Source organism: Lampris incognitus, chromosome 2, assembly GCF_029633865.1.
Source record: "Lampris incognitus isolate fLamInc1 chromosome 2, fLamInc1.hap2, whole genome shotgun sequence".
In the NCBI taxonomy this organism is placed as follows: domain Eukaryota; kingdom Metazoa; phylum Chordata; class Actinopteri; order Lampriformes; family Lampridae; genus Lampris; species Lampris incognitus.
This window is the reverse complement of record NC_079212.1, coordinates 12,010,267-12,034,207: the sequence shown is the minus strand read 5'-3', so window position 1 is coordinate 12,034,207 and position 23,941 is coordinate 12,010,267. Positions and strand designations below refer to the sequence as shown.

At 44.2% G+C, this 23,941-nt stretch overlaps 3 protein-coding genes across 3 annotated transcripts; 2 read left to right on the top strand and 1 right to left on the bottom strand.

Moving 5' to 3' along the window:
• Nucleotides 1–1,004: 1,004 nt before the first annotated feature.
• Nucleotides 1,005–10,034, top strand: racgap1 (Rac GTPase activating protein 1). Its single transcript, XM_056274850.1, has 16 exons — nucleotides 1,005–1,089; nucleotides 1,606–1,808; nucleotides 1,908–2,050; nucleotides 2,776–2,845; nucleotides 2,962–3,015; nucleotides 3,101–3,178; nucleotides 3,277–3,408; nucleotides 3,663–3,794; nucleotides 4,576–4,740; nucleotides 4,853–4,948; nucleotides 5,351–5,549; nucleotides 7,564–7,669; nucleotides 8,700–8,832; nucleotides 9,356–9,485; nucleotides 9,638–9,737; nucleotides 9,959–10,034. Exons 1-16 carry the CDS (start codon nucleotides 1,005–1,007, stop codon nucleotides 10,032–10,034), a joined length of 1,902 nt encoding a protein of 633 aa, XP_056130825.1.
• A 2,455-nt stretch (nucleotides 10,035–12,489) lies between these two features.
• Nucleotides 12,490–16,249, bottom strand: si:ch211-210c8.6 (uncharacterized). Its single transcript, XM_056274407.1, has 5 exons — nucleotides 16,057–16,249; nucleotides 14,025–14,130; nucleotides 13,633–13,739; nucleotides 13,185–13,357; nucleotides 12,490–13,045 (listed from the first exon to the last, which is right to left on the bottom strand). Exons 1-5 carry the CDS (start codon nucleotides 16,226–16,228, stop codon nucleotides 12,767–12,769), a joined length of 837 nt encoding a protein of 278 aa, XP_056130382.1. The 5' UTR covers nucleotides 16,229–16,249; the 3' UTR covers nucleotides 12,490–12,766.
• On the top strand, nucleotides 14,200–23,471 carry bin2a (bridging integrator 2a; the record flags this gene model as incomplete). Its single annotated transcript, XM_056275267.1, has 12 exons — nucleotides 14,200–14,398; nucleotides 19,332–19,450; nucleotides 19,562–19,642; nucleotides 19,795–19,849; nucleotides 19,993–20,087; nucleotides 20,797–20,892; nucleotides 21,026–21,133; nucleotides 21,702–21,787; nucleotides 22,047–22,122; nucleotides 22,480–22,562; nucleotides 22,661–23,312; nucleotides 23,439–23,471. Coding segments are annotated over exons 2-12 (1,449 nt in total), but the record flags the coding sequence as incomplete, so codon positions are not given.
• Between the last annotated feature and the right edge of the window lie 470 nt (nucleotides 23,472–23,941).

Here is a 23,941-nt window from a genome sequence, read left to right as displayed (position 1 = left end):
CATTAAGGTACAAAGGCTGATATAAAGTGTATTCCAAGCGTTTAATCGTGTCACACACGTATACCGTAATCAGTTCACTATCATATAATGAATGTGGTAAACTATAACGGACCTACAATAAGCTGTGTTCTCGTGTATTGATTGGTATGTTGCACAGTATCGAATCTCCGACAACAACAAAAGCAGCGGCGTTATGTGGTCACATGGATTTACTGGTCGGCCGCGGCTCGGAGGTACAGCAGTGTCGTCCGGTAACGGCGGGATCGCCGGTTCGATCCTCGGCTACTTCCTGGCAAAAAAAAAAAATCGAGGTGTCCTTGAGCAAGAACCCCCCCCCCCCCCGCCGCCTAAACGCTCCCGGTGCGTTTGCCCGTTGGGACCGACCGGATTATTCATGACCCCTGTGCAGTTCCGCTTCCTTCCGGCGGGGGCGCGCTGCAACGACACAGCGCGGCTCGCAGACGGCCCTCGCTCATTGGTCCGCGAGAAAATTTGAAACGCATCACGAGCGCCCGAATGCGACGACGGCGGCCGTGGGAGCGGACGGGACTAACGGTTATGTGTTGCTCGTTACAGCGGCGTGTCCCGACCCCTAGTTTGTACTCGCCCGCAACACGGTACGTAGTCTCCGCTAATAGCGGATGTTTTGCCCTTAAGGGAATCTGCGTTTTATAATTTGAACGGGACTAGCGCTGCTAACAGCGCGGCCGTGTGTTGCCGGCGGAACGCGGGTGAATTAATAGAGTTTGTTTGGTTGTTTGTTTGTGAGCTCTTCCGGCGGTGTTGCGTATCGTTTCGTTAGCCACGCTTTTCGTTCAAGTCCTCTACAGAGGACGTCGGCGGTAGGTTCGCCCTCGCCGATTTGTCAGCCGCATTTAGTTGATTTATATACCTTGGCTGTAAAGCGGCAATCCGCTCTGAATCACATTGCGCTCTTAAGCAAGTTTCCCAGCTCGCTTCGCCCGGCGTGTTGACTCGTCTGCCCCGTCTGGCCTGAGAAGACAATGGCGACGGCTGTGCTGAACCTGCCCGGGATCTTTGAAAACTTGAGGTCACAAATCGACGCTCTCAATGAAAGCGTCGAACCCCGTGAGTATCTCGTTGAATCCGGCTTTATGATCCGTCTTGCACACAGGTTCCCAGTATTGGTTGATCCATCTTGCACACAGGTTCCCAGTATTGGTTGATCCATCTTGCACACAGGTTCCCAGTAGTTGTTGATCCATCTTGCACACAGGTTCCCAGTAGTGGTTGATCCATCTTGCACACAGGTTCCCAGTAGTGGTTGATCCATCTTGCACACAGGTTCCCAGTAGTGGTTGATCCATCTTGCACACAGGTTCCCAGAATAGGTTGATCCATCTTGCACACAGGTTCCCAGTATTGGCTGATCCATCTTGCACGCAGGTTCCCAGTATTGGTTGATCCATCTTGCACACAGGTTCCCAGTATTGGTTGATCCATCTTGCACGCAGGTTCCCAGTATTGGTTGATCCATCTTGCACACAGGTTCCCAGTATTGGTTGATCCATCTTGCACACAGGTTCCCAGTATTGGTTGCTACCGTCTTTTTTTTCTTTTTTTAATGCGCATCCTCTTTTCCAGAGTTCATACAGATGGCACATAACTTTGACGACTGCCGTCGAAAATGGCTCAGAGTCGAGCACGAGCTGAGTTCTTGCAGGGAGAACCTCACCAAAACGGAGACTGAGAGGGGCGCGTTGGAGGTCAAACTCAAGCACGCCCGCAATCAGGTAGACGTGGAGATCAAGCGTCGCCAGAAGGCTGAGGCCGACTGTGAGAAGTTGGTATGTCGGTTAAAATTGCTGACTCTCGCTTAAATATCTTGATGTGCCGCCAGCCCTGTTGTTTACAATGTACTTCTCACTTTCCTCTCTATTGCACAGGACCATCAGATCCAGTTGATCCGGGAGCTCCTGATCAATGAGGGTTCTAGTAATAGCATTCGTCTTAACGAGGAGCAGCGCTCAGCTCTGGCCTTCCTCAATACGCATTGTCAGGCACCTCCAAATTTAAATACCAGCCGAAGGTAGGTAACCCAACCATTGCTTCTGTAGAAATATGTGTGCAAATGTTCGTTTGTCGTTGCGCTAAACAGGCCCTGGAAGAATTCTTGCTTTTAAAGCTGATGTGGTAGCCAGTGATGCAGAGAAATTGCAAAAAAAAATCAGTGAGACGAGGATCTTTCAAAATAAGACTTTTATTGACGTATCAACAAAGTCTGAGTCAGGTCTGCAGAGTGACTGAAAATCAGACAAAAGCCTCCCTGTCTTTATGCCATTTACAAATCTAGTGAACAATCTACTTGCGTCAGTCAATGTCCTGCTTTTAATCAGGGACCTTGTTGATCAGGACATGTTGGCGGAGCAGTAGCCTCTCTGTCAATGCAAGGATGACGTTAGGATGTCTTCAGTCATCGCCCTTTGACAGTCTAATGGTTGTCTTGATATGCTGCTACTACTGTTTTCTGCATAATAATGGTTACACTTGCATGATGGAATGTCACTTGTACTTTTGGGCATAAACAAGTTTATCTTCTACTAATGTTCTGTCCTGGTTATATGGCCTTGTGCTACTTGCCACACTTGCTTGTCACTCTAGTCACATGAAATGACAGATACCCACATGTGCCCTTACGTACTACCATACTGACTTGTCAGGCCATATCCAATGTAACCACCTTGGTTTTACTCACCCAATATCTGAAAAAGTCCTGAGAGAGTAACCAAATCCATGTTTTCTGGTACTGCACAGGCTGGCGACCATAGATGAGTCTGCTTCCATCTTGTCAGACATTAGCTATGACAAAACAGACGACTCTCTCGTAAGTTGTTCTGTGTTTATCCTTATCTTGAATTCAGAATGGTTTTTTAAGAACATAAATGCCTTTTTAGTTCAATTGCTTTTTTTAAAGAGTGGGGTGATCTTCATCTGTCATAGGATTGGGACTCATCAGTTGTGAGAACGGTGCGACTCAAGAAACGAGAAAAAAGGGTTTGTATCCTAACTGCAATTTTGTTTTCCTAAGTCTGGATTCCTGTTTCCTGGATGGTTAAGATGTTTGATCCTTTGATTTCAGCGCTCCTCAAGGAATTTTGTTGATGGTCCTCCGGTTGCCTCCAAAAAGTCTCGATCCACAGGGAGAACTTCAGAGAGGGTGAGTATTGTCCCCAAGTTTATCATTTCACTACTGTGTCTATGTACTTTTGTTGTATACAGCTAGCTTTATTGATTGTCTTTATTTTTTGGTAAAAGGGAAATGAGTCCATTGTGGCCAAGACCATAGTGACTGTGCCTGAGAATGGAGGACCTGTTGAAGCGGTTTCTACTATTGAGAGTTTTCCCTACTGGACCCGGAGCAAGAGAAAGACCAGTGAGATTTCTGCTGCAATATTAAACATCTTACCTCAGTTTGTTGTTGCACTGTCTTAGCTGCGGAGGTTGAATGGCTTAATACTGTCGTAATATTAAGTTGTTATTCTGGGTTTTATTTTTGGGGGACAATTAAGTCTTCCCAATCTTTTGTCCACACATAACATGCAACATGGATTTTACAAGATTATATTGAGATTGCATTGGTATTTGTAGGTTATACTCCTAAGCCTCTATTCATCTGTGTCTCCTACTCAGCTGTCTTGGAGTGGGACTCTGAATCTGTCACGTCTGCAGATGTCTTCAAACAGCCTAGCAAACCAGAGAGAGAAATGAAAATTGCACCCAGCACTCCACAAGGCAACGGGGGAGTCCGTACTCATGACTTTGTCTCAAAAACTGTAAGGATGCAACTTGTATTGACCCTAACCCTAATTTGTGAGGGAGGGAGATTGGGAAAACAGTAAAGTAAAAGCCCCCCCCCCCCCCCCCCAAAAAAATGGCATGTTGCTTTTATTGTCTTGTGGGTAAAAAAATTTGGGGCGGGGGCACAGTGGTTAATGCGGTTGCCTCACAGCAAGAAGGTCCTGGGTTCGAGCCCCGGGGTAGTCCAACCTTTGGGGATCATCCCGGGTCATCCTCTGTGTGGAGTTTACATGTTCTCCCCATGTCTGCGTGGGTTTTCTCGGGGTGCTCCGGTCCCACAGTCCAAAGACATGTATTCAGGTGAATCGGACGTATTAAATTGTCCCTACTATATTTGAATGTGTGTGTGTGTGGGCCCTGTGATGGCCTGGCGGCCTGTCCAGAGTGTCTCCCCGCCTGATATGGAATGCACAGCTGTAGAGTACACCCCTTATTTGTCAAATTACCTCTGGTGAGAATGCTGTTTGATGAAGAATGGTAGCACCTTTCTGTAATCAGTGTTTATTGTGCAACCCTGTTTTTGTGATTAAACAAAGCTCCCTTTAAAAAGTGTGCCTGTGTTTTAAGTGTTAACAAGCACTGGAGCAACCTAAATATTATACAAACAGGTGAAATGCCACCAGTCGCACAATACTGAGTTGATGAAAGTCTTCCATTTGGAAACAAGCTGGTATATTCTTGAGATTTTGCTGACTGTTATGTTTCTGTCTAAATACCCAGTTAGTTTGACAAAGTACCATACTGTTTGCATCACAGGTAATCAAGCCAGAGTCTTGTGTACCCTGTGGCAAAAGGATCAAGTTTGGGAAGGTTTCGCTCAAGTGTCGTGACTGCAGAGTTGTCGCACACCCTGACTGCTGTGAGCGTTGCCCCCTGCCATGTATCCCCAACTTTGGGGGCACACCTGTCAAAATTGGGGAGGTATGTGAAAGCGCATTCCCTTTTAATTTTTACTGGTAATATTTTGGCATGGATCATTTCTCTCTTTTTTCTTTTTTTCAGTATTGTACATTTCTCATTTGTTTGTATCCAGGGCACACTTTCAGACTATGTCTCAGACACATCTCCCATGATTCCGCCTCTGGTTGTCCACTGTATCAATGAGATTGAGCAAAGAGGGCTGCATGAGGTGAGTGGTTGTATATCCTGGCTCAACATTAAGTGTCATCTTTTCTGACTGTCTCTTAACCATGGACAATTCAGCAGCCTTGTAACAGTCTCTGCCCTATTGAGGTTTGAAAAATATGAAATTTAAAAAGGCTGGTTACTTATATGTTTTCATGCAATATTAAGGCAATAGAATATGATTAGAAACTGATGCTGCATTAAGTGGATTGTTTCAGTGCGGTACTGCTGCATTGTTATTTTTCCATTCCTCTCACTGGTTTCTGAAATTCGTTTCTGAAAATTGTTTTCCTGTCTACAACTAAATGCCGCTGCCTTGGCCACTTGTTTCTTCTAGACAAAATTCTTGAGACAAGTGGAAATAAACAATCAATAATCGACTTTTTAACTGCCTGCTTTCTCTTAGACTGGACTGTATCGGCTATCTGGGGCTGAGCGTACAGTGAGAGAGCTGAAGGAGAAGTTCCTGCGCAGTAAGACCATCCCTCTGCTCAGCAAGGTGGAGGACATCCATGCTATCACTGGCCTCCTCAAGGACTTCCTGAGGAACTTAAAAGAGCCATTGCTCACCTTCTGTCTCAACAAAGTCTTCATGGAAGCTGCAGGTGGGTGTGAACAAACACGGCAGCCTAACTGTTTATACTGTGTCTGCTTTCCGGATGTATCCCTCTGCTGCTGACCTTTTGAGTATTTGTGGATAGATACATCAGATGGCCATTTAAGTGATAGTTATATCGTCAAGGCAAGGACTAGTTAGCCAAATCACAAGAGCACATGAAGTATTATTGCAAACAAACTCACTGAATATTGGTTTTAATGTCTTGATGCAGGCTCAATAATCCAGTAATCAAAGAAGGTTGAATCAGTTCACCTGGATACATTGTTTATTGGCAGTTATGTTTCATCACTCAACTAAGTGACATCTTTAGTCTAAACTGACTGCAGGTATCTCCACCCTTATAAACAATACAGTACCATACAGTTGCATAACGACCGAAACCAACCAGTTTCATATGCAAATATGGGTGTGACCATTAACTAGAGCTTCAAAGAACATGTGTACAAGGCTGTGCACATCCTTGGTAGGAAGGAAAAATGGTTTGAATGGGGAGTCAAAGAGGCCATCTATGTTAGGAGGGAATGACCATCCCTGAACCGAGGGCGGTGGGGGTGGGCGCTAAGAGTACAGCTGTCGCTATCTTACAATGCTGAGATTGCAAACATTCCCAAGTCCTCTGAATTGTACAGAAGAAAGTGTAGCCACCCTTCTTCTCCTTCAGTTGTCCTTCATCTGCCCGTCGGGTTGCAGAAAGGGCAGCTATGTCAATCCATGTTTCTGACCACATGCGGTGATCCCCCTGGATGCGGTAATGCAGTCAGGAGCCCCTTCCCCAGGTGGGTTGAGCATAGTGGATCCTAAAGAGGGCTGGTCAGTCATGGATGGAGCTACTGAAGGGCTCTTTCCACCTCGTTCCAAGAGCCCAGCGACTGAATTTAGCACCCGCCGCCTGATTTGCCAGCTCATGATTAGGGGCTTCCAGATCTCACAATCCCGCCCAGGTTGTCACTTGCTGGTCACCATAGGACTTAATCCGGAATGTTAGGGTGTATTCCCTTTATTGAGGATGCCTGTACATCACATGGGGAGACTGGTGCACAGACAGCCACCACACACTGTCATTGACAGATCTGGGTCAGGATCCAATGGCATGGAGTCCAAGACGACTGGGGGCCCATTTCTTTTTCTTTTTTTTTACCCCCCTCCGCCTGTTCCACCGTTGAAGTCTTGGTTGGATTGCTCTTTGTCAGGGACCTCCCCCTTGACCTTACCACCATGGGTGACCCTACCAGGAGCATAGCTCCAGATTGCATTGCTCTTGGGATCTCAGGACCATGCAAGCTTCTCCACTACAACAAGGTGACAATCCAAGGAGGAGCCGTGACTTGTACATCGGGGAAACAAAATGGACGCTGGCCAAGAGGATGGCACAACATAGAGGTGCTAACGCATCAGGCCAGGCCTACGCATTCTACACCCATTTTACAGGCCAGTGGCCACTCTTTCAAGCATGAGGATGTGCACATCCTTGATAGTGAGGAACGCTGGTTTGAACAAGGAGTCCAAGAGGCCATCTATGTAAAGAGAGAACGACCATTTCTGAACCGGGGGGGGGGGGGTGCTAAGAGTACATCTGTCGCAATCTTACAATGCTGTGATTGCAACTATTCCCCAATCCTCTGAATAGTACACATTGCCATTGATACTCTAGTTAATGTTCACGGCAATTTGTATATGAAACCGATCGCCTTTGGTCGTTGTTATGTCACTGTATTGTTTATAAGGGGTGGGGATATCTGCAATCAGTTGAGACTGAAGAGGTCACTTAGATGAGTGATGAAACATTTTTCTCAATAAACGTGTTCAGATGAACTGATTCAACTTTATTTCTTTGAAATTTCATGAAGGACAAAAGCAATTCATTTTTCAGCTTACTGGTCATTTGGTATTTGCCTATTTTAATCGTACATATAGTTTCAGGCTCTTGTGACCTGTACTGAATCCACACATCATGGCTCTAACTCTTTACTGACAAATTCTTTTTCTGTTATTTTCCTCAGAGGTTCCAGATGATGACAATAGCGTGGCTCTCATGTATCAAACCATCAGTGACCTGCCAAAGGCCAATAGGGACACACTGGCTTTCTTAGCCATTCATCTTCAGAGGTTAGTAGCCATTCTATGTGAAATATGAATGAGTTTTAGATGTGCTTCAAGTTTCCAACAGTGTTGCACATTTCCAGATACTTAAATTTATTTATACTGTACTGACTTCTTACATTTTCTTGTTTGTTTTTCATATTAACACGGTGCTCTATTCTGTCAGGTGTTTGGGTTTTATGTTTGTTTTTTTGTCCCAAAAATGCAGAATTTCTTCTTCTTCCCTTTTTATTCGGAGTTGCTTCAAGCAAGCAAAAAAAAATAATTTGTTTAAGAGGTCTTGCAAAATCTGGCGTCTGGGTAGCATAGCGGTCTATTCCGTTGTCTACCAACACGGGGATCGTCATCGGTTCGAATCCCCGTGTTACCTCCGGCTTGGTCAGGCATCCCTACAGACAAAATTGGCCGTGTCTGCAGGCTGAAGCTGTATGTGGGTATGTGTTCTAGTCACTGTACTAGCACCTTCTCTGGTCGGTTGGGGCGCCTGTTCGGGGAGGAGAGGGAACTGGGGGGAATAGCGTGATCTTCCCACGCACTACGTCCCCCTGGTGAAACTCCTCATTGTCAGGTGAAAAGAAGTGGCTGGCGACTCCACATGTATCAGAGGAGACTTGGTAGTCTGCAGCCCTCCCCGTATTGGCAGAGGGGATGGAGCAGCGACCCGGACAGCTCGGAAGACTGGGGTAATTGGCCAAGTACAATCAGGGAGAAAAAGGGGGGGGAAAAGAAGTCTTGCAAAATCAAAGAAGGTTGAATCAGTTCATCTGGATACAACGTTTATTGACAGATACGTTTCATCACTCAGTTGAGTGATGAAGTTGTGATTGAAGATGTCTCTTAGTTGAATGATTAAACAAACGTATCCAGATGAACTGATTCAACCTTTGCCTTTCTTAGCTGGATTAGTGAGCATGCGTCAAGACATGTCTTGCGAAATTTCGCAGTAAGTTTTGGACATTATAGGAGGCTTAGGTCATTGGTTTCACCAGCTGAAAAATTCAATTCGGATTGAATCAAATTTAATGATATATTTTAGAGTTGCACAGAGTGAGGACACAAAGATGGACATCGGCAACCTTGCTCGAGTGTTTGGGCCGACTATCGTTGGTCATGCAGTCTCTAACCCGGAACCCATGACAATCCTGCAGGACACCAAACGACAGCCGAAGGTAAGGCTGTTCAGTTAATAGTGTTTAAATGTACTGCTTATCAAGATTTTGGTTTCTAAACCTAATTGTGGAATTCACCCGTCAAGTGAACATTAAATTTAAGTTTATTCAGTATGTGCATTTGCATTTTAAACTAGTCAGGATATTGCTAAAAGAAATGAAAATTTAGAAAACATATTGAACTCATCAGTACAGCATCTTGGGAAACAATTGGGGATATTGAGATTTCAGTCACCATTGTGTTGCACCAGCCCAGGTTAAAAGAAGGAGCTACCATTGCTATAGCAGATAAAGCACCAGAAAACACTTGATCTAACATTATAGAATGTTTACAACACCGTACCCTTTATTCTTGTATAAATTAATGATAATCTCTTCCTTTCTTAAGTGTGACTCTGGGAGTTTCACTACCAGCTTAGCTCCATTGGAAGGAAGCAATGCCCTTTCTATGAATCGAAATGCCCTTTCTGTGAATTGAAATGCCCTTTCTATGAATTTTTCTTTAATACTTAATTTTCCAAAGGTTGTAGAGCGTCTACTGGCGCTGCCTGTAGAATACTGGAACCAGTTCGTGATGGTGGATCACGACCAGCGGAACACAGATCACATGATCATTGAGAACACCAACTGCTATTCCACCCCTGATATGAAAAGTAAGGTCACAAAAATTAGCTGATATCTACAAATTGGTTTGTTCGTTTATGCCTGTTTTTGATAATGAGGTTTTATCCGATTTAGCAAAACTACATCTGTGGGTGGGGTGTTTTAAGACTGATTGTAATTCTGACTGTGGTCATTGTTGCAGTAAGCATACTGGGGCCTCTCACCACTCCAGAGCACCAGCTAAGCAAAACTCCCTCCTCCAGCTCTCTATCTCAACGCGTGAGGTCCACTCTGACGCCTAGGTAAGCCCAGAAGTCTACTTTACATTGTTTGCTTTGAGGTGTTCACCTGATGATTACCATGGATAGTAGGAGTGCCGCCTGTTGCTGCTGATTAAAATGATTTAAGACATCGGTTGCTTTTAACCGAAATATCATGTTGATCATGTTCGAGCATAAATCCTTCACAGGTGGACTGCTACATGAATTTCGGCGGTCTGATTTAAGTTTGCTCTCCATTGCAGATTCGGGAGCAAGAGCAAATCAGCTGTGGGGTCTTCTCGCCAAGGACATTTCTTTGCATCTCCACTGCTGAAGTAATCCAAAACAGGCTTGGAGCACTTTGAGATCCTTTATTCACACACCTAGCAATAGATTTTTATCTTTGTATCAAACAAAATATGATGGGGCTTTTATAATGACTAGAAACTCCTAATTTAGTCTTCCTGTCTGTAGGCATACGTTTAATATTTTATTGTGGTAAAGCTCTGAAGTTTTTAAGTGTTTGTAATATTTTTTTTTTTGTATCGCACAGTGTTTCAAGAGCTAAGGCATTTCCTTTAGTTTCTCAGTTGTTGGAGTTCTCCCAATTAATACGACACAAATGTACTCTTGAGAAATTTGAGCATAGTTTAAAAATGTATGCAAAACTTAAGGGTGACTTGGCAACAACATTGGTTTTATTTCATTTAAGTTTTTCAACTCATGTATCACTCAGAAGTTGAAGAATTAAATGGAGCATTTCATTCTAGATCTAGGTACATGCAAGATTGTAGGTACCATCATCAGTTTAAATGTTTTGATTTTGTTTGTATGCAATTTCGCTTATAACAATGGGACTCACCTTTTGAATTTCTATTGTCTCAATCCTTTTCACTGTCCTGTAAGAGTTTTTGATTTCAAACGCTTGTGTTCTTGTTCTTTTGATTTGTCTTGGTGCTAAATTGCAATATCTGTATTGTTCAATTTGTTTGGCAATAAGACCTCAAGGCGTTCTGCCCTTATCAGATTATCTAGGTAGTGTCTAAGTATAAGATGTTATTTGCTACTGTCTCCCCCCCCCCCCCCCCCCCCAATCTGGCCAATTATTCCACTCTTCCAAGCTGTCCCGATCTCTGCTCCACCCCTTCTGCCGAGCCGGGGAGGGCTGCAGACTACCACATGCCTCCTCTGATACATGTGGAGTGCCAGCCACTTTTCACCTGACAGTAAGGAGTTTCACCAGGGAGATGTAGCTTGTGGGAGGATCACGCCATTCCCCCCAGTTCCCCCCCCGAACAGGCACCCCGACCGACCAGAGGAGGCGCTAGTGCAGCACCCAGGGCACATACCCACATCCGGCTTCTCACCCGCAGACACGGTCAATTGTGTCTGTAGGGATGCCCAATCAAGCCAGAGGTAACACGGGGATTCGAACCGGTGATCCCTGTGCTGGTAGGCAACGGAATAAACCGCTACACTGCCCGGACGCCCCCTTGCTACTCTGTATTGAGTGGTGAGGTGTAATTTCACTTGAATTTTTTTTAGGTGAATGTACCATTCTCTGCACTCCCATGTTTTTGAAGCATCTGTATTCACTGGTAAAATCAACACCGACCTGAAGTTGGACAGACTGTTTTCCTTCATGAAGGACCGTTTTCTGTGTTGTGTAGTGTTTCTGTAATGGGAGATTGAATCTGCAGTAGATTTCTGCACAGGGCAATTACTTTTCAGATTAGCCAGTTCAAAAATTGTGGCATTTTGTGATATAGATATTGGAACATTTTGTATACGCTTTGTATATTTTGTACACTTCCCAGAAGAATCATAAAATTTGTAAAATACATTTTTGATGTTTTACACAAATATTACGGACACCTTGTTCATTGGGCATGTAAGGCTTTGTTTTCATTTCCCACTATATTGTCTCGACATTGCAAGCCATTAATATCTCTGAACACAGTATTGTGAGATTCTTGGAAGAAAAGTCACAAGCTCCTTCGACCACCCCTTGTGGTTTATTTCAGTGGTTTCCAACCTCGGGGGTCACAGCCATGATAATTTCAGAGCTGCAAGTTATGGGATACAAAAAACATTTCTTATATGGAACCAACCCATCATGTCAGTAACCACAAATGCTTTTTCTCCCATGAAGTACTTTTCTTCCTTACAGAAGTATGAATGGGGAGATAACAATCATACGGAGCCTTGTAATAGTGATTCACCAGTATCAGCATGCGTGTCTGTCAGGAGGTAGCTGGTAGCAGTCACTGCGTTAATAGGGTCTCCTGCCAAATTGGGTTGAAAGTTTTACATTTATTCCCCTAACTCCGAGTCGTTTGCTATTAATCCTCTCTAAATCCACTTTTAGATTAAAATTACTAAAATTTACTCATTTTAGTAACTCAGCTTGTAGGTTTAAGTAATGAGTGTTATAAAACAGATGGCTCAAACCAAGCAATCTGATTGGTTGTTAGCCGTGGTATAACTATACAATGGTTGATGACCTCCAATTCCTTTACATAATTCAGTATCACTCTGCGTTACACAGTAACCACCTTGCCCTACGTGCAGGCAGCCAGGAGGGCCTATTTCTTTGTAAGAACACGTTGATAAAGTCTTTCATATGGCCATATTTGGTAACTTTTGTGAAAGCAATGGCTCATGACAGGCTGTGATATGTTGCGATTATATCAAAATATATCAGCCTGTCAAGAGCTATTTAAATATAGAGCTTTAAATATATTTTCAAACTTTTTTTATACCAAGACAACAAAAACTACACTTGGAATTGGTTATAATGGGCTTGATTTGTTTTATAGAAAAATGCAATTATATACCACCAACTAAAATAACTCAATTTATACTATGAAACAGTTCAAAAGCATTTAACACATTGGCAGGTTTTTTTTTAACATTTAAACAAGTGTATACAGACATCTGTACAAGGAAAATATTTGTAGAGCAGTAAACCTGATCCGGGTTTACAGCTTTACAGACGTGTTCTGATCTGTGATATCTTGGTGCTGAAATAGTCCTATTCAGAAGAAAATCTGAGAAGTGAACATTTAACATCAAAACCTAGGAAACGGCCAAAGAAGAGGAGTGTTCTTAATGTAGTCTCTGAAGGCTGGATCTGATCCCCATTTCCTCATGGCCTGTTTCTCAAGGATGGGGATTCCACTGACATTGCGTAGCAGGAACCACACAAAGAGAGGCGACACCACGCTTATATACTGGGGACCCTGCATCACAGATGAGGCTGACAACCATAGACCTGACCACTGCAAGATCTCTCCAAAGTAGTTAGGGTGTCGGCTGTAGGCCCATAGTCCGCTCTGGATGAATTTGCCCTGAAGGGGAAAACAGGCTGAATTTCGATTATAATATTTACATATCCACATAAGTGTCATGTAATGCTCTGACACCTTACAGCACACTGCCATCAGTCACCCTTGTTTAGGATAGCACATCATGAGGGAGATAACTTACTATATTATCTGGGTCACGTCTGAAGAGCCACTTCTGTTGGTCAGCAATAGCCTCAGTGGCAAAGCCAAGGCCCCATATACTCCAGCCAATATAGTCCCTCATGCCCAGAGGGGTATCTCGCTTCTCACTGTTTAGCATGAGTGTAGGCAGGAGGGTCATAAATACCCACACAGCTGAGAGAAACAGGAAGAGGAAGACTGTCAAACTGCCTTTTCCTAACACTTAAGTAAGCATGCACTTTTCACAATGTTTGTTACTGATATGGGCGGTAGTTAGAATCCCAACTATAAATAAATGCAATCAGATAAATAAATACAATATAAATAAATGTAGTATAAATATAAATAAATACAATCAGAAACTAGCCAATGATTTATACGGGACATCCTTCCCTTCCAAATAGTTAGTCAAGGCCTGTAGTGGCTGTGCAAAGAAGACTGCCATGTACCTTGGATACTCCAATAAACAAAGAAAGTCCCTGGGCTGTCTCTGACATTGTTAAACCTGCGATCGTGGCCGTCCTTCAGGATCCGCATGAAGAGGAATGTCCCTAGCCTGCAGAAAGGACATGGTTACTGCCACTGGTTCACATTAACCATGGCATTATTCATTAACCCACTTTAATGCCTCACATCCATTGGTTCTACAACACTGACTTAACCAAGGACTCTATGTCTTAGCAAGCACATAACTGTGGAACTAAGACTTCATTTCTAATGCAGCCAGCAGATGCATATTAACAGGTTATGCGCCCTTTCTTTGACATCATGCTATATTAGACTGCAGAGATTTTTATTTTTATTTTGCAACAATGAACGGGGCCTTTTCGGCAATGCTTACCTGAGTGCCCAGGCTGTCACCAGCCAAGTCTGCACATTCTGTCGAACATGGCCTGCCCCTCCCCATAACCGGCTCAGGTGGGCTAGTAGTATAAATGTACCAGATCCTAAAAAAACGAGACAAACTTAACCAGAAGACTTTGGATGTCTCTGCAGAGCATGAACATGGTGCGTTGCCCGCCATTATCATAATTGTTGCAGAGTAAGGCGTGTTCAATAAATATTTTACCCAGGAAACTGCAGACAATTGGTTCCAAAGTTCAAGGTATAATATTCAAGGGGACAGATCACAGGAGAGAAGAGGACGCGTAAAAGAAATTCTTCCAGTTCATTCATTTGTTAGACCTAGGAGAAATCCGTCGTTGGCGTCTGCTGGTAAGTTGAACAGTTTTACATGGAATTGTAATGAATGACTGAATGAACTTACTGTGATGTGGCCTGACTGTGCTTGGGCCCATGCCATTTGACAGACACTATCGTGACAACGGGAACCGACTGTTCCATTTTTCATGTTAGAACCTTCCAAAGTGGACACAAAGTAACGGCAACTAATGGTTTACGCTAAAAGCTTCGGTTTGATTGATTAACAAGTAAAATGAGAATATCAAATTTCACAGCCCAAATCACAATTCAAAAAGTATCCACAGCTACCAAAATTACACGAATGATCTCTAAAACTGTACGAACTGGTTGCTGTTCCAACACTGAGTCTTTGGATACCGCTGGTGAACGTTTTTACCATTGCAAGCGGTTTGGAAGAAGGCATTCACGACCAGACTGCCATCGGTTCTCAGTGTGACCGGCGTCACGGCGGTGAGCCGATTTCACGGCTCCTTAACCCGAGGGAGGAGGAGCTCTCCGCGCTTTCACAACAACGCCCTTTAGTCCAGTGGTTCTCAACCTTTTTGGGGTCCTGGACCCCCTGCGTATTTTTGATCTACCCTGAGGACCCCTCCACCTGATCTTGGAGGAGGGGGGTTGCAATTTGATAGAAACAGTAGAAACTGCATTTTAAATTGCATTATAGCATTTATTCACTCTTTGGGGCAAAAATAAGAGCTTTCAGTTGTAACTTAGATATAGTTAACAAAACAGAATTCTTATTCAGTAACTTTCAGATATATGTAACAACAGAATATGTATTCAGTAACTTTCAGATATATGTAACAACAGAATTTTTATGCAGTAACTTTTAACAACGCAAACGGGAGCGAGATCTCTTATTAAAATACAATAAATTACACGTGTGAAACAGATGTAATTAGAGAAAAAAGTCCTGTTACCCTTCATAGTTTAGGTAAATAAAGGTCTCAGTCACATTTGAGTAAAATAATCCTATTTCTATAAATGTCATAGGATCTTTTTTTTAAAGATATTTTATTTTCACGGACCCCTTGCAATTACACCACGGACCACTAGGGGTCCGCGGACCCCCGGTTGAGAAACACTGGTTTAGATCACGTGTTTTGTAACAGCGACACCACCTTATCACCGACGTCTCCTTCTCATCACCAATCGGGAGGGGGGGGGGGGAGTACCGACATGGAGCCCCAGTGAGCTTTCGTCACCTACGGGCTGCTATTACAAAAACGCGCGTTTCCGCCTCTCTGTCGAGACGCATCGATACGCGGATGCGCCGTGTAGGGTCACATTTGGTATCCCGTGCTAAATATGTACCCCTTGTATAATAGCGGGCATTTCGATTACGCTTGAGGAGATGGAAAATAGCGACACGCAATGTGGACGAAAAACTCCCGCGGCTCCTCTTCTCCCTCTCAAAGGAACAGAGAGAGAGAGAGAGGAAAATCCCGAGCGCTGTATAGATTTAAGAAACGCAAAACACGTTGTTGTGACCGCCGTCTAATTCCCGGTACGCGTCGCACCGAAACCGAGCTCGTCTCGGAACGAGAGCGCGTTTCACATGAACACTGAACGCGGGGACGCAAACCCCGGTCCGACGGCTGTCGTACAAGTCGCCTGGTGGCTCCACAACTCTCACCACCGGAGTACCGGCTGACATGATAACTTATTACCTGTCAAATCATAAAACCTCTCGGTTCTAAAAGCTGCTGCGACGGCCCAGCCTGCCCACTGGATCGCTAAGTCGGCGACGGCACATTTGACGAGAGCGCTCCCCATCATCGCGTCCTGCAGCTCCCGGAGCAGCAAACTGGTTCCGTCGTTTCTCACGGGACAAGCGCTCATTCCCAAACACACTCATAAAACAAGCCTCCGGTCAAAGTTCACCCGCTGCCATGGTGATAGTGGGCGTGGCTTATCTCTTGGGACGTCGGGGCGCTGTAGTCCAGCATTTCCAAACCCAGTTAGTCCTCCAGCAGCCCTGTCATAGAACTTAATTGGGTTTTATTTTTTACTTTAATAATTTGCAAGAAGGAGGAGAACAAACATAAAAGACACGAACATAGCTGTACAGTAACAGTAAGAAGCAAGTCACAATGTTACACACACAAAAAGAGTGTGGCTGGCTAACCTCATGCAGGCCTAGCTATGCAGAGTTATGATGAAGATCTGCTGGGCGGGGAAGTCACTGAGGACTGGGCAGGGAGACACTTATTGTCAAAGACGAACCAATTGGTAAGCTTGCAGACAAGTCTGTCCAAGGCGAGGCCAAACCCAGACCAAGTCTTTAGGAGGGGGAATCCGCGTCAAGTCTGAGACTGAAGTTTATTGAAGTCCAAAAGTCCAGTTCAAGGCGAGTGGGGCCAAAACTTATGTAAAGACTGACAATACAACAGTGCAAGTCTATTAAAACGACATGAGCGACTGTAATGATAATTATAATGTTATCTATAAAACACTTTTCTAGCAATAAACACGAAGTGCTTTCCAGGGTGAAGAAATTCCAAACATAGGCAACATCAGAGAACAATTGCAAGAGATAAATAATGAAACATGCATATACACACACCTACATACAAATAAACATAATATACACATACATACATACACTACCGTTCAAAAGTTTGGGATCACCCAAACAATTTTGTGTTTTCCATGAAAAGTCACACTTATTCACCACCATATGTTGTGAAATGAATAGAAAATAGAGTCAAGACATTGACAAGGTTAGAAATAATGATTTGTATTTGAAATAAGATTTTTTTTACATCAAACTTTGCTTTCGTCAAAGAATCCTCCATTTGCAGCAATTACAGCATTGCAGACCTTTGGCATTCTAGCTGTTAATTTGTTGAGGTAATCTGGAGAAATTGCACCCCACGCTTCCAGAAGCAGCTCCCACAAGTTGGATTGGTTGGATGGGCACTTCTTTGAGCAGATTGAGTTTCTGGAGCATCACATTTGTGGGGTCAATTAAACGCTCAAAATGGCCAGAAAAAGAGAACTTTCATCTGAAACTCGACAGTCTATTCTTGTTCTTAGAAATGAAGGCTATTCCATGCGAGAAATTGCTAAGAAATTGAAGATTTCCTACACCGCTGTGTACTACTCCCTTCAGAGGACAGCACAAACAGGCTCTAACCAGAGTAGAAAAAGAAGTGGGAGGCCGCGTTGCACAACTGAGCAAGAAGATAAGTACATTAGAGTCTCTAGTTTGAGAAACAGACGCCTCACAGGTCCCCAACTGGCATCTTCATTAAATAGTACCTGTTAGAGCCTGTTTGTGCTGTCCTCTGAAGGGAGTAGTACACACCGGTGTAGGAAATCTTCAATTTCTTAGCAATTTCTCGCATGGAATAGCCTTCATTTCTAAGAACAAGAATAGACTGTCGAGTTTCAGATGAAAGTTCTCTTTTTCTGGCCATTTTGAGCGTTTAATTGACCCCACAAATGTGATGCTCCAGAAACTCAATCTGCTCAAAGAAGTGCCCATCCAACCAATCCAACTTGTGGGAGCTGCTTCTGGAAGCGTGGGGTGCAATTTCTCCAGATTACCTCAACAAATTAACAGCTAGAATGCCAAAGGTCTGCAATGCTGTAATTGCTGCAAATGGAGGATTCTTTGACGAAAGCAAAGTTTGATGTAAAAAAAATCTTATTTCAAATAAAAATCATTATTTCTAACCTTGTCAATGTCTTGACTCTATTTTCTATTCATTTCACAACATATGGTGGTGAATAAGTGTGACTTTTCATGGAAAACACGAAATTGTTTGGGTGATCCCAAACTTTTGAACGGTAGTGTACATAGTCTACCATCATGGTAAAAGTCAAAATGTCACCACGCTGTTATATTTATTTAGGCTTTTTTCCCCCTCCACCAAGAAAGGAATATTTCAATTTCAAATTTCCCAATGTTTTGAATAATAACAACAATAATAAAGAAATGAATTAGTATAGATTGCATCTATTAATCTCCTCAGGGGAAGACTGATATTTAATACAAACATTAAATAAATTCATTCTTGTACTCGACCACTCTTGAAAAATGATCAAGAGTTCGTGCTGTCCGAGACCGAGTCATTATGCTGTGAAGTTCGAGACGAGACCAAGATGTTCAAAATTCAGACTTCAGACCGGACTCATGACTAAGTCCACTACAACCCGACCAATAACACTAAATTTAACCACTGCGGTACGGTGGTGCAGTGGTTAGTGCTGTTGCCTCACAGCAAGAAGGCCCTGGGTTCAAACCCCGGGGTCGTCCAACTTCGGGGGTCGTCCCAGGTCTTCCTCTTTGTGGAGTTTGCATGTTCTCCCCGTGTCTATGGTGGGTTTTCTCCGGTTTCCCCACCATCAAAAAGACATGCCTGTCTGTGCCCCTGACCGAGACATGGCAAGACGAACTGCAGTTGATCCCCGGGTGCTGCACGGCGGCTGCCCACTGCTCCTAACTACACAGCTAGGATGGCTTAAATGCAGAGAAAGTATTGTCCCACGGGGATCAATAAAGTACCTCAAAAATCAAAAATCTGTAATTGCCCACAGGGCTGCCCATAAGGTGTGTGTGTGTGTGTGTGTGTGTGTGTGTGTGTGTGTGTGTGTGTGTGTGTGTGTGCGTGTGTGGCCCTCGTTGCTGAGTAAGTCTCTCTCAGTTTACATGTATGTGTTTAGCAGGGGGGAGAGAGAGCATGCACATGCATTGATAGGAGTAAAGCAGATTTAGCGGGCGGGCGGGGTGTCTCTGGACCTTTGCAGCGGCCCAGCCCGAGTGCACATAATTACAATGGAGTACTTTTTCAAAGTTTATCAAATACGTTAATAAAATCAATACTTTGGAGCGTGCAACTGCCAATGTGTTTGTCATGCAAGTTCTACGGAAGTTCATATCAACATGATCCGTATGACGAAAGTATCTTGCTCTTCTCAATCCCCCCCCCCATCCCAGGAATACAGACAACGCGAACAAGAAGAGACAAAAACATGGCAGAAGGCAGCAGTCCAAAAGGCAACACTGGAGTGTTTGCTAAAAAAGTACAAAGGCAACTGAGCAGAGGAAAGGAAAAGGTATGATTACTTTCTGCAACTTCCTCTGTCTGAAAGTGTGGGAACAGGACACATTGTAGCGATTTGTTGATTTGTTCGCCCCCCCCCACCCCCCCGTGCTTGTTCTTACAGGTGTTGCAGAGGCTGGGAAAGACGGTGGAGACGAGAGACGACCAGTTTGACCACTGTCTAAACAGATTCAATGACCAACAGGTAATCACTCTTAATGAATATTAACAGGCCTTCATGTGAGAAGTTTTACTGCGTGTGAGTAAGTAAGGGGCCAGTTTACACACGGCTGTACTCTGCAAACCTGTCACCATAAATGTCATAAATCAACGATACACGCTTGTGTCTATTTGCAGACAGATGGGAACCGAATATACAAGGACCTGAAGGTCTACCTCAGTGCAGTAAGAGGTAAAACGGACTCTGTCGATGTAGAAAAAATATGTAGATCATGGCTCATATTAATAAAGCCACATGGCAAAGAGACAAATCGTGATAGTGACTAAATGACTCACGTGCCAATGATTCTGGCTCTGTTCGATTTTTTTTAACAGAAATGCGTGAAGCTTCAAGACGCCTCTCCCAGTCTCTTTTTGATTCTTATGACACAGAGTGGACTGGAGAGGAGGACTTGGGAGCCATTGTTGAGGTGAGCTGTGATTAAAAATGATAGAAACCACACCACCCGTATTACCAGTGAGGCATTACAAGCACCCCGGCCACCCAATATCCTAACCGGGGTCCATTTCCCAGCCCCACCTTTTGGCCCTTAACCTAACTATTGTTCATATTCCACCCCCACTATTGCCTTTCAACACACACACACACACACACTCGTTTCACTATCCTTATGAGGACCCCTCATTGACTACATTCATTTCCTAGCCCTTAACCTTAACCTTAACCACGCAAACTACATGCCTAACCCTAACCCTAACCTTACCCTAACCTTACCCTAACCCTAATTCTAACCTTAACCCTAAAACCAAGTCCTAACCCTAAAATTGACCCATTTACTTTTGTTGACCTCTTAAATGCCCACACAAGGTAGGTGGTTTCTGGTTTTTCTATCCTAATGAGGACATTTGGTCCACATTAGGATAATTAAACATGTACACACACACACACACATGATCCAACCTACCATCTTATGGCTTTGTCTTTGTGTTATCCTCTTCTTGCAGAACGTTTGTATACCCACTTTTGTTTGAGAAAAGCAGTACTGCAATGACTCATTACTACATCTCGCTCCGTGTATAACTGAATGCTTACTACGAGTAGGCCGCCCTGCCATTGGGCTCTCCCTCCCCGCCTCTCTCTTTCCTTTGCAATGATGTTGTGATGTTTCTCTCAATCAGGGTGAGGACCTGCTATGGAATGACTTTGAGGTGAAGCTGGTGGACCAGGCAATACACACCATGGAGTCCTACATGGCCCAGTTCCCGGATGTCAGGGTAAAACAGGGGCAAACACCTGCAGGAATGAATGCAGTGACCTACAGATGTCCAGAAACATATACACGGATGCAGATACAGACACAGCCATAGTGATACTACCCTTTAATTTTCTTCCATTAACAATCTGCAGGAGAAAATTTCCAAAAGAGGAAGGAAATTGGTTGACTACGATTCTTCCCGTCATCACCTGGAGGCGCTGCAGACTGCTAAGAAGAGGGACGACGTCAAAATATTAAAGGTCACGAAGGGAAAATACTTTCCCCCCCCCCATGTTGTCTTTTAAAAGGGATTTGAGGAAATACTTTAGAATTACTACCAATGGGGGTGTCCGGGTGACGTGGCTATCTATTTTGATGCCTACCAACATGGGGATCGCTGGTTTGAATCCCCCTGTTACCCCCAGCTCGGTCGGGCGTCCCTATGGGCACAATTGGCCGTGTCTGTGGGTGGGAAGTCGGATGTGGGTGATGTGGGTGTGTGTCCTGGTCGCTGCACTAGCACCTCCTCTGGTCAGTCGGGGTGCCTGTTCGGGGGGGAGGAGGAACTGGGGGGTATAGCGTGATCCTCCCACGTGCTACGTCCCCCTGGCGAAACTCCTCACTGTCAGGTGAAAAGAAGCAGCTGGCGAATCCACATGTATTGGAGGAGGCGTGTGGTAGTCCGCAGCCCTCCCTGGCTCGGCAGAGGAGGTGGAGCAGTGACCGGGATGGCTTGGAGAGTGGGGTAATTGGCCGGATACAACTGGGGAGAAAAAGGAGGGGGGGGGGCGGGAAGAATTGCTACCAATGCTGGTTTTCACCCTGCAGGCAGAGGAAGAACTAAACGCTACCAGAAAGGTCTACGAAGGGATCAACGATGAACTAAAGCAAGAGCTACCCACTTTCCTCGATAGGTAAGAGAGGTCAGAGGTCAACAGAAACCTGATAGTGAGTTGTTTATTACTTGGGATAACAGTGGACTCACTGAGACCCTTTTAAAAGTTTGTTTTGGTGGGGGTTTTTTTGTTTCATTATTCAGCAGGGCAGTAGAGATAGGAAACATGGCCTACGTGGTCCACGTCTAACTGAGCGAGCCGCCAGTCCATGGACTCACTGAGACCTTGCGAGACAGATTACTTTGTAAATAAATCTTCTCTCACATTTCTCTTGCAGCCGTATTGGATGCTACGTGGGAGTCTTCTCGGCTGTTGCAACTTTACGGGAAATCTTTTATAAGGAGCTGAACACGGTACATTATGCAGTGGCTTGGGGGTCAGCAATGATGTCCTGGTATGATCCCAGCCCTTCTATGTGGAGTGGGAATGCTATCCCAGCGTTCATCTGGATTTCCTTTGTGTATTCTGGTTTTCCGGGGACATACATATTAGTTGAAGTGTACTTTCTAAATTGGCTTTAGGTATAAATGGGGGGGGGGGCTTACAATACCCCACAATGCTTGCTGGGATAGGCTCCAGCTCCAGCTTCCCTGCGACACTTGAATCAGATAAAGAGAGGGTATAGACAATGAATGTTTAGCAACTCAATTCAGTTGTCACACAATGTGCGTTGTTAAACTGCTCTGTTAAAACGAACACTTTCTTTTTAGCTCAACCATGATTTGCACAACGTGATGAAGGAGCTACAGGCTCAGCATCCAGACAAGGTGTTTGTTGTGAGGGGACTGCAACGGTGAGTTTATCTCCTTCACAAGTTTGGCAGCCCGTTCAGGTTTCACCTGCGTTGCAGATTTCAATGAGAAATTATATTAAACTTGCAAACTATTCCAGGTATGGCTCACTGAAAAGACGATCTCTGATATCCCCTAAGTCATGGAAGTCCAGCTTCTCTGAATTTCATATGAACTATAGCCCCAGACTTGCCCATCAAAAGTTCAGTTTCAAGTCCCCCGATAAGTCTCGCAACAATAACACCCTGTCCAGGGAGAACAGTAAACTTGCGGTCTACCCACAATCCCCCCCTCCGGATGGCTCATCTTCAGAGCTCAGGGAGCTGGATGAAGAATCCAACCACAGTGATGGCGATAGCTCTTCTGCAGAGGTCAAGTCTGGGTCTGACAGGGAAGACTCTAAAATAGAGACCGCTGGTGTTGAGTCCAGCGGAGATGCGAATCGAGGGGAAGAAAATGATGAAGGAGGGGTGGCTGAGCCAAAACTACCTTCGGGCCAACATTCAATCACCTCTGACAACAAAGGGGAAGGAGAGAAACCTCCACTGAGTGAGAGCAGCTCAGAACCTAACAACTCATACGATTCAGGGAGCCTGGAGCTCCAGCTCTCTGCAGTAGAAAGCAGCCGACTGTACATAGAGGAAAGCATAGACAGCCAGGTGGCTCCTCAGATCCCACAAACCAATGGGCTAGAGGATGGAGCAGTTTCTGGCCTTGGGGCTGACTCCAAACCTCTTCAATCGCCCCACAAGGTCAGTTGTTTGGCTCATATCTAAGACACAGCAATGCATCTCTTTTATATCCCTTTACCACTGCTTTGCATAATGGTTCTCCTGTTTTGTTTCCTCTTTTTTTATTTGGATTTGTCTGCCATCTAGGATGCTCCTATTGAAAACCAAGCATCTCTGGATGCAAAGAGCACAATGGTGTGATGCAGTAAACTGTGAGTTCAGTTTTGCTTTTTTTATTTTTACACATACACTTATTCATGACCCGTCTCAAACCGTTATCCTCCTGACCTCTGTTTTCGACCAACAGTTTCTTCAGATCGTCATTGTCCCTTGTTTATTGTGACAGGATTGGATCAGATCTTGAGGAAGCTGAAGGCTTCAGCAACACAAGTTAAAAAGATACAGAGAGACAACAGCATTGGAATGTTAATGATGTGAGAACTTGGCTGGTGAAAGACATCAATACTGCATAGCTGTTGTTGTTGTTTTTTTAGTTATTTATCAATTAGTAAAATCAGCTGTACATATATCTTTGGGAAAGACTTGATCTTCTTATTTGTATATTAACACCATATTTCATATATGTCAACACGTTTGCAATTTCAACAACAAATCAATATATGATTGTGGTATAATTGTGAGTTTTTGTT

What these genes read in the sequence shown, in the direction of transcription:
- racgap1 (XM_056274850.1), top strand. Translation starts at nt 1,005, where the DNA reads ATGGCGACGGCTGTGCTGAACCTGCCCGGGATCTTTGAAAACTTGAGG. An exon ending in AGGCCGACTGTGAGAAGTTG is followed by an intron (nt 1,809 to 1,907) that starts GTATGTCGGTTA and finishes TCTATTGCACAG; the next exon opens with GACCATCAGATCCAGTTGAT. An exon ending in AGGTCCACTCTGACGCCTAG is followed by an intron (nt 9,738 to 9,958) that starts GTAAGCCCAGAA and finishes TCTCCATTGCAG; the next exon opens with ATTCGGGAGCAAGAGCAAAT.
- si:ch211-210c8.6 (XM_056274407.1), bottom strand. Translation starts at nt 16,228, where the DNA reads ATGAGCGCTTGTCCCGTGAGAAACGACGGAACCAGTTTGCTGCTCCGG. An exon ending in GTGACAGCCTGGGCACTCAG is followed by an intron (nt 13,740 to 14,024) that starts GTAAGCATTGCC and finishes TCCTTTCTGCAG; the next exon opens with GCTAGGGACATTCCTCTTCA. An exon ending in GACGTGACCCAGATAATATA is followed by an intron (nt 13,046 to 13,184) that starts GTAAGTTATCTC and finishes TTTCCCCTTCAG; the next exon opens with GGCAAATTCATCCAGAGCGG.